The sequence below is a fragment of the Pocillopora damicornis genome, chromosome 6 (assembly GCF_964200805.1).
Source record: "Pocillopora damicornis chromosome 6, jaPocDami1.2, whole genome shotgun sequence".
NCBI classification, from domain to species: domain Eukaryota; kingdom Metazoa; phylum Cnidaria; class Anthozoa; order Scleractinia; family Pocilloporidae; genus Pocillopora; species Pocillopora damicornis.
This window is the reverse complement of record NC_142675.1, coordinates 703,006-712,500: the sequence shown is the minus strand read 5'-3', so window position 1 is coordinate 712,500 and position 9,495 is coordinate 703,006. Positions and strand designations below refer to the sequence as shown.

Genomic DNA, 9,495 nt, shown 5'->3' with positions numbered 1-9,495 from the left:
CAACAACATCAAAAGTACAAATAAATCAGAGCGGTTTTCGATGAACTATGATAATCTCACAACCAGAGTAATCGCAATAGCCAATCAGCACAAAGGAAAATATCACAAGCAGCCAATGAGAACTCAGAGTAAAAACATTTAAAAGCCCTCACAAGCAGTTGCCGAGTCGCCATTGATTTAATTTCGCGACTTGTTGATTAAGAGAGAGTGGGGCGAGTTTTCAAGATCAGTCATAGCCCTGGTTTATTATGTGGCAAGGTAGTCCTGAGGTAAATCTCGGCGTTCTGATTGGTTCTTAGCTGGTCGGGATTTTGCCATACGGACCTTTTCCACGGAAACGGTCATAAGCCGTGTATTTTTGCTCCAAAAAGCCGGCAATTTCAAATCAAACAAGTTTTTTTTTGCGAGTGCCTTATATCAAACCACTTCCATACCTCGCTTGCACAAGCCGTACTGGGGAATATTAGCCCTCAGTCGTTTGTCACGGACCTTGCTGTACTCGGTCCAAACTGCTACGACCTCAGGCCAATATTACCCAGTATGGCTCTCACACCCGGTCAGTAAGAGGTTATTCCTTGCACACTTACTGGTGCTCCATTGCACCTGCTTCAAAATATACAGTTTCAAGATTTCAGTCACACAGTACACGATGACCTTACCCAGATACGAATAGTTCCATCTTCTGAGCCCGTGATCCATTTGCTCAACACAGCATTCCAGCGAACCTTTCGACAAGTAAAAAATTCTTGATCACACAAATAATGTCGTCGTAAACGCTTAGCAGCTTGATGACTCGAATAACTATACTACATAAATTTTTTTTCTGCAAAAAGATTAAATATAGTTAAGAAGCAAATGATACGTGTTGGAAATCATTACGCGATGCATGTTCATAAAAACTAAACCCTTACCCTGAATACACCATTGGAATAAACGCCAAGACCGAGAGGAACCTGGCAACGAGTCTTGATTGAAGCGTTCTCACCTGTGTAACTTCAGCCTCATGGCCCTGTAACACCACTGACAAAGTCATTTCTGCACCGCGGTCAGAGAACTGTCTAATGTACACCAACTTGTCAGACGAAGCATAAGCGAACTCATTTCTACAGAGGGCAGAATAACATGGATACAAAGAACTTGATATGCGCAAAAAAGCTGTCGTCCAAAACTGCCCAAGTGTTTCATCAAAAAAGATTTCTTCTAAGATGTCCCTATCACTTATAGAGGCGGTTCGAAAGCGCCTCTTTACCTCCCCGTTAGTCCTCTTTCCTCCTGGGGGGGGGTGTTTAATTTTTTGCATTAATCATTATACCTTACCCTTGCCATGTTCCGCTGACAGCTGACAATTTGTAGTCCTAATCTTAAATTACAATGTATTGACACTCTTTTGGCCTGGAACTTAGGCCTATCAATTGGGGTCCAGTGCAACAGTCAAAACCCAACATTTCTCCTTCTTTCCTTTCCAGCGTAAAATGTCAGCCGGTTCCTCGCCCCAATCCCTGGTGGCCAATCTACGTTATAAACTCAATCGATAACACTAAATCATCCAGTCCCCGAGAGTCACCGAGGTAGCTTGAGGTACTGAAAGATAAGACCGACTCCTCTCTTCAAATGAAAGTTTGCCGTTTACTGACTTAAGCGTTGAATACCAAGTCATACCTTTCAGCGCTATAGGTTAGGTCCATAATGATACCATCAGAGGCCAGCTCATCGCTCTCAAGGGCGCTGGGATCAGTGTTGCGGAATGTGTCGTGAAAACTATACAAAATGCAACGTAAAATTTCGTTTTACATCATGTTGATAGCTTTCAAAGAAAAATGTTAGGACGACAGCAAATAGCTTGTTAATCTTGACAAGTAGGTATAAGTTAGGTATAAGCATTAATTGAGTTATTTGGAAGAATTTTAGGGTTAGAAGTTCTAAATATAAGGGAATATTAAATGGTGTGAACATATTTCACGAGTCTTACCATGATGCTTCCAGGTCCCACAAGAAGATCCGTCGATCCCAGCCAGCACTAAGCTGAAAGACGAAGAAAAGGTACAAAATAAACTGAACTGTTACAGTGCTCAAGTGCATAAGTTCCTACTTCATCAGTACTCTAGCCTGTTTCGGGCGTTCAGTTGATAAAACGAAGCGCGGGAGTAAAACGGCGCCATAGAAGCAGCAAAGCGAAAAATTTTAGGAGGTTTGACTCGAGTCGCGTAATATACGCTGGTGAAACTTTTTAACAAAAGTTTGTTTCAGTAGACCAGAATCTGATACACCTCAATGATTGATCGTTACACGACTCATCCCAAACATTTTTTTTTCAATCTGACCGAAAACCTCGCGCCTTTTATCGCTCAGCTGTTAACATTATGCCCATCGAGCTCACTTTTATATTTACTAACTGAACGCCTCGAACATGGTTCTGCTGTTCAAGAATATTCTCTCTCTCAATAGCGCCCCGCTGTGTAACAAAACTGTCGTTCAAGAATGCTATCTTGAATAGATCGGAAAATAATCTTGAGGATTGCTTAAAGCCTTAACTTTAATCAACAGTTACAACAAAATGAATCTCACCAAGTATGTTGTATTGTACCCAGCCTCTCTCCCCACAACAGCCAGCCCGGTTACACAGCTGGAATGTTCTGTGAACACGTGTTTACAAATGAATCCTGCAACCCTATTGGTTACTGAATCGTGCTCCTTAGAGCCCTGTTAATAAACATGACACATATTTAGACAGAGTAAGTAATTATTTGGAAACAGGCTCTCAAAAAGTTATCCAAACACAAACAAGCAAAACAGAATATCTGACAGATTCAACGCCTATTATGTGAACACAACAAGAAGAAATGATCAGAAGGGAAGGAAAGCCAATTTGCAGCTCAAGAATACTAATATCAAAAGTTCTGCTTAATATGTGAGAAGTTTTAAATATTGTTACCACTTATCTACTTATTAATTTATTTGTTCAGTTCGCCAAAGGATACAATAAGTAATGTTAAGATTCTAGGTGACGTAGATATGGGTGGTAAATAAGGAATATGTCATTTAGTTATTGTGAGAAGACAAACTGTAAATGCTTACAAAACTAAGATCTAACTTTTTTTATAAGTATGTCGTGTGGCTGAATAATGCGCAATGAAAAAATAGAGCTGCCCATGATACAATTTACGAATGGAAGATGTGCATCTCTTAACCTTTTAACTCCTGGGACTGACCAGCATCTAATTTCTCCTAACAATAAAACCCCTGAATTACACAAAAGGTCCTGAGAATGAAGGAAATGATCACCAACTGAAAAAGCTCTTGATTGTCAAAGAAATTCTCCTTATCAGCACCTTTGGTGATGTAAACAAAACAGTATGGAGAATATACATCCTGAAGTTAGGATGTGAAAGGCAAACACGTACCTCTACGTCTTTCTTCACAGGCTTGAAGGCCTTTTCACCGAGCAGAATTGCGTATTTGTAAATAAGATTTTCGTCTGCAGGTCTCATGTTTTCCAGAACCTTGACAGCGTCCTCGTCAAAGCCCCACACATCTGTCCAAACAAAAGACACAGCTTTAACCACCCACTGTCATTGTAATCTCAAACCTTCTGGAAGAAAATTGCACAGGTAATCGCATGGGGCCGACAAAAATCAAACAATTAATATCACGCCTGTCATCAAAAGTTACAGAAAATTTTACAAATTCTAATACTAAAAAAGATACCAATCCCTAATTTTACGAGGAAGCATAACTCTACTTGTTTATAAGATAGAAGGTGATTTTTTTCTTTCATTAGGAAGGTCACTTTCATAGGAGGACTTTTCAGTGTTCAGTTAGCGTCAGTGAACAGTAAAACGCACGAATCAGCCGAACGGACTTTTATCTATGTAGAAAAATGCCAAAGCAACGAAAACAACCCTACTGAAAAACATTTGCACACAATAAAATTAAAATACTTTTAGGTCAGGTCAAGCCTATCTAATGTTTTCAATTTCATGTAATTTTACCCGTGGTGGGTACCCTGGGTGTTAAACGGTGTGACCCCAACCCTCCTCCCCTAAAAACATCCAATCCTCACCCTTGCATTTACTTACAAATATTATTGTCTTCTGATGCCACTACTAATAAATCAAGGTTCTCCACAAAAACGGATCTCAACAGGGAAATGTTGCTGGTGTGTTCAGAAGCAGACGACATCTGAAACATTAAAAGGAATTTAAGACACAAAATTGTCAAGTTAGAGAGTCTTGTGAGAGCTCTTTCTTGGTGAAAATTGCGTACAAGTTTCTTGTACATAAAATCGCACAATCTTAGAACCAACCAAGCCACCTGGCGATTTTCACGCCATAATGACGCATATGTACGCGCGTACGTGCATTTTGGGCGGGAAATCTTTTTACCTTTCAATATTTGCTCTCGTATGGTTAACTAAAGCATCTATGTAATGACTGAAAACAATACGAGTACCAAGGAATTTGTAAGTGACTGTTGTTCAGTTCGGTAAATAACTATCAAGTTCTTTTGTGGCGGGTATCTGGAGAGGTTAGTTTTCTTTATTCACTAATAATCCAAATAATTTTAGTAAAACTTCTAATAACAAACGTAAGTAGCATGTTGTGGGCGACACGGTGTTCACGTGGTTTGCCCGCTGGACTCCAGCTAGGGTCATTGTGTTGTGTTTCTGAGGCAAGACACTTAACTCTCACCACGCTTCTCTCTGCCCAGAAGTACAAATGAAACCGAAAAAAACTTGCGATCGACTAACGTCCAATAGGAGTAGCAATAGTCTAAGTCGCTTCATACTTCTGACAATGGGATAACTTACACCAGGATTGGTTTTACGAGCCAGCTTGACTTTCAACCTCTTTTTAAAGTTACTTGTCGGATAAATACCTGGTTTATAGTATTTAGGAAGGAAGGTCTCGACCTGTTTCCACCACTAGCACTCCTGTTTGGACTGCGCCAATCGAACTTGGCCGCGATCTGAGCTGCTAAGCGAGACTTAGCTTCACTCTGTAAGAATATCTCTTTGCTGTAGACGAAACACACAGAGCATGGATGTTACACATCTTATGACCTCAAGACCATTTCCGGAGATTACACGAAGACTTCTGAGGTTTCCTTTCGATCGACCGAAGAGTTTTCGAGTACATCGTGTAGATTTCTGTTATTAATAAATACGCAACACAAACATGCAAAAGGAAAATCAAAGGAGAGCTCGAATGATGTCCAGTGATAGCGCGATGGCCTCTATGTTTGTCAAACATCCCAGCAAAATTGAAAAGTCACAAAAAATATTACTTTTAATAGCATACATCACATTTTAAACATGTGGCTCTTACTCGAGTCTAACAAAGAAAAAAACAACCGATGAACAAAAATTTCGTTAAATATCTCCCTTTTCGTACATCTATCTATAAATCCATTTCTTCATGAATTCATTCATTTCACTTCATTTTTTTACTCATTATTCATTCATTTATTTAAGATGTTTTCAAATTTCGAGTATAACATTCAGGGAGGGGAGAGTGAGGATGATCTTTATTTACCTGTACATGAAATTGTTTGACTGAAGTCGTTCCCACTTGGACACGTGACCATTACTACCTCCACTGAATATCAAAAGAGGAACTTTCCGAGCTGGAAAAAATTTCGAAAAATAATGATATAAGTGACCTAGCATGGCTAAGAATAAGCAAACTTTAAATGTTACATAGCATATCATGTGTAAGGTATGAGGGAACAAGTTTTCTTGTCAGCACCATAGAACAGTTTGGAAAATGTGCTAACTGATTTTTGGGTGTAAAGGGCTAATTTCGTCTGTAAGTTTGTACGTTGCCGGAAGTTGTTGACATCTATAGAAGGATGTTTTTTTTTCGCCTCGACATCAGCACGGGACGAAGAAATTTACTGAGCCCCTAGGAGGAATCGAACCTAAAACTATCAGATTCCGCGTTATGATGCTCTCCCACTGAGCTGCAAATTACTCCTTCTTGAGCAAGGTTACTGGTTTCATCTTTTGACAAATATTAGTTCAGTTGTTATCCACAGAAAATATCAATATGGAACGCGAAATTACGTACTGTAAGTAAGAGACTCCATTGCGCACTTGTTCTTCAGTGTTGTTAAACATCCAGATGAATTGTATTTCCACACAATCAGATGTCGCCTGCTGTTTGTTCCTAAAGGATTTCAAGTGTTAAATTATAAATCATATGCATCACAACTCACAAAGACATAATGGGGGTCCTGTGGTCCTAGGTACAGGTTCTCCCCTAACTGTTACTCAATGGGTTTGTTAAACTCAGCTGTCAAACTACTGCGCATGTGCGAAGTTTGTTGCGTCTACTTAGCGTGCTCTCAGGTTGTGGGAACAAAGTTGTCACGCAGGAATTAAAAAAAAAAAACAAGCCCCTCTCCCCTCCAGTTTGCTTTTAAAGCATAGCTGATGGGAGAGAGCCTTGTGGTGCATTTGACATCCCCTTGTCAAGAAAAAATGATAACTTATAACAATAAAACAATCCGGCATTCCCCTTACTGCCAGTGAGCTGTCACTCCAAGACCTACCCCCCTTCCTCAACAAAATCTTGCCCACGCCCTTAGTAGCCCCTTACACAGTAAAAATATCATTTTTACTGGGCTGCCCTTTACAATTTGCAGCCAGTTATGAATAATAATCAGAGATTACGAGCTCAGAAACCCAAATTGAAACAGAGAAGACTCTAAATGGAAGTGTATCTCACTGCTCATTTTTCACCAGTGTTTAGTGGCTTACAATTTCTGACAGTCTCCCAGAGTCTGAGTGAGTTAAAAGATATGACAGGAACTGTGCAGAGCACCTACCTATTACGTGTCCTAAGTCAGAGATATAGTGAAATAACACCAGAGGAAAACTAGAAAAAAAGATGAAACAAATTCAAGATGGGAAAACACTCCACAAACTAACGACCAGAACACTTTCACCAATACAAATAAATTGTTTCTAATTGTTTAAATATATACATTTTTATCTGAAATTTGAGTTCTCATGGCAGTGACATGTGATTGGGAATGAACCTCTTAACTTTGCATCAACCCTTTACACCCTAATATCAGCAGACAAATTCTCCATGTTGTTCTCTACACATTTATTAAGGTGCTGACAAGGAGAATTTCTTGAATAATCAAGAGCTTCCTTATTTGGTGATCATATCCTTTATTCTCATGACCTTAATGTTTTTTTCAGGGGTGATATTGTAAGGAGAATTTAGATGCTAGTCACTCTTAGGGATCAAAGTGTTAATCTCTCCTACCCATTACTTTCCTCATCTTGAAACGTTCCTATGAAATCTGTCACCTGCAAGAGATGTGAATCTTGTTCACCTCAAACATTTTCATTTCACTTCAGCTTGATAAAATAAAAAGGTTGTGTAATAGCATATTAACAAGGTGTTAATGAGTAATTTTACAAAGAGAGGGGAGGAAGGGGAGGAAGAAGAGGGAGGGGAGGGTGGGACAAAGTGAAGGGAAAGGAGGAAGTGGAGGGAGAGGGCAGACTACTCTCTGGGGATGACCTTTCCTGTCTTTATGAGAAATATTCAATTAAGGTGGCTCATAGCCATTCTTGCTTTCATCAAGTTATAACATCAATTCTTTAGTAACAAACTGTAAATACTGTCACAATTCTAACATCCTTTGTCTTCTTGATCAAGTTGTAAAGACAAGCCCAATCTTTAGCAAACAAGTATTAATCACTTTTTGACATAATAGGTGACCATAGCAACACTATAGTCTCTTAAAACACCCTTAATTTCAACCTAATGTAATTCACTAGTGAACCAGGTGACCCCATTTTTCATCTGAAAATCACATATGGTATATGACAATTCATTCTTTAACAAGAGTGCCACCTTAAATTTTGAAGATTTAAGGTGACTCTGAACCTTCTCTTGAATTTTACTTGTTTCACAAAACCATTCAAAATATCATGTGTAGTTACTTTGAGCTGTCCAAAAGCAAATAATAGAATTGTATCACTGACTTACATTTTCTCCTGATTTTGGATCATACATAGCAGCTTCAGCAGTGCCTGCTGCCACCCAGATAGTCTTGATTGGTCTAACATAACAGACTCCAGTAACTGCAGTACTGTAAACAGCAAAACAGTCCAGTAAACAAAAAATCAGAGACATTAAACTTTATGTCAGTCGCTGTTTAGATACAGTTATTTTTTTCTGACAGAGGGTATCTGGTAATAATGCAAAAGAGATGTACAAAGACTTGCTTAAGTACATATCTGGTTCAAAGTCAAATTAATTGACACCACTTAAATGCTTCTGTCAAAATTAGGATCTTTGAAAAATAGGTGATCCTGACACTCCTAAGTTTTAGTTATTTGTTAAAAAGACAGTTTCTAAGAATAAAGAATTCATCAAATAGGGGATATTGTTCTTTAATACACAATTGAAATGAAATTCTCAGTAAAGGCCAACCGTAACATGTACTGTCATCAGTTAGAAGAATTCATTTTGTTTTAGATCTTGTACCTGAATCCATCAAATTTATGCATGACTTGTCCATCTTGAGACCAAACTTTAACAACTTTATCAAAAGCACCACTTAACACCCTGAAAAAATTCAACAAAAAGGTTGCTCATACATTGTGCATTCAATAAATGGCAACAACTTATTTACTCAAACACAACCAAAATTAGATAGGTCACAAGTCTTATTCAAAATTAAAAAGTGAAATTGACAAAATGCCCTAATTGATTCCCCATTTATATGTACAAAGTCTGTAACTTACCATGTATTGTTGTCTGAGTCTCGTGCCAGGCACATGCAGATTATTCCTGCATCATGTGCTTTGTTAACCCTGAAAAACAAATTTGCAGAAAGTATGACTATAATAATCTAAGCTTGTGTATATGTCAAACATTTAATTAATATATGCACAGAATCTAAGCCTGCAGTCATAAGCTATGAAAAATTACTGATGATAAATAACATCTTTAAAGTGTTGCTAAATATTCATTTACTAATTGCTTAGTGACCTGACTGTGTCAGGAAAAAAACCCAGAATCTAAATTATGGTGAACTAAGTTCATTTCCTTATTTAATGAAATTTTTTGGCCAATAACTTTGGACCCTATTTCAGAGTCATATCATGCTGAAATGTCACAGGTATGCAAGAATGAGAAAACCTGAAATTGTTAGCATCTAAAGTACAGAAAGAAGGGAGCTACTTGAAAAAAAGAATATTTATCACAGTCTAAATGCTTGAAATTGAATGATTTTCAAACCCTTACTTTGTTACAACTGATAAACTCTTGTTTCCTTTGTATGAAAAAGTGGAATCGTAAACAACTAACTTCTGGTCATACCTGTAAAATACATTGATAAAACACATACAATCTGAGCAAACACTGTCCAGTAACTCTGATACTCAAAGACTACTTTGCAGAATTATGCAGTTTGGAAGATTGAAAAATAGCATTTAACCCTTCACACCCTAACATCAGTTAGCTGCACTTG

General features: G+C 38.2%; 1 protein-coding gene across 3 annotated transcripts in view; it reads right to left on the bottom strand.

Moving 5' to 3' along the window:
- Window positions 1–9,495, bottom strand: part of LOC149043331 (uncharacterized) — a 17,336-nt gene that overhangs the window by 1,357 nt on the left and 6,484 nt on the right. For 2 of the 3 annotated variants that reach the window (XM_089209463.1, XM_089209464.1), the window contains 16 exons: window positions 9,270–9,344; window positions 8,768–8,836; window positions 8,508–8,588; window positions 8,007–8,109; window positions 7,275–7,318; window positions 6,826–6,875; window positions 6,066–6,164; window positions 5,532–5,622; window positions 4,876–5,014; window positions 4,077–4,179; window positions 3,402–3,532; window positions 2,566–2,700; window positions 1,970–2,022; window positions 1,660–1,758; window positions 986–1,103; window positions 660–725 (listed from right to left, as the gene is read on the bottom strand). In XM_089209463.1, coding sequence (XP_089065589.1) covers window positions 660–725; window positions 986–1,103; window positions 1,660–1,758; window positions 1,970–2,022; window positions 2,566–2,700; window positions 3,402–3,532; window positions 4,077–4,179; window positions 4,876–5,014; window positions 5,532–5,622; window positions 6,066–6,164; window positions 6,826–6,875; window positions 7,275–7,318; window positions 8,007–8,109; window positions 8,508–8,588; window positions 8,768–8,836; window positions 9,270–9,344 — 1,456 coding nt within the window. Of the gene's footprint in view, window positions 1–659; window positions 726–985; window positions 1,104–1,387; window positions 1,582–1,659; window positions 1,759–1,969; window positions 2,023–2,565; window positions 2,701–3,401; window positions 3,533–4,076; window positions 4,180–4,875; window positions 5,015–5,531; window positions 5,623–6,065; window positions 6,165–6,825; window positions 6,876–7,274; window positions 7,319–8,006; window positions 8,110–8,507; window positions 8,589–8,767; window positions 8,837–9,269; window positions 9,345–9,495 lie in introns of those variants that run through there. The other variant, XM_089209465.1, reaches the window with a different exon arrangement.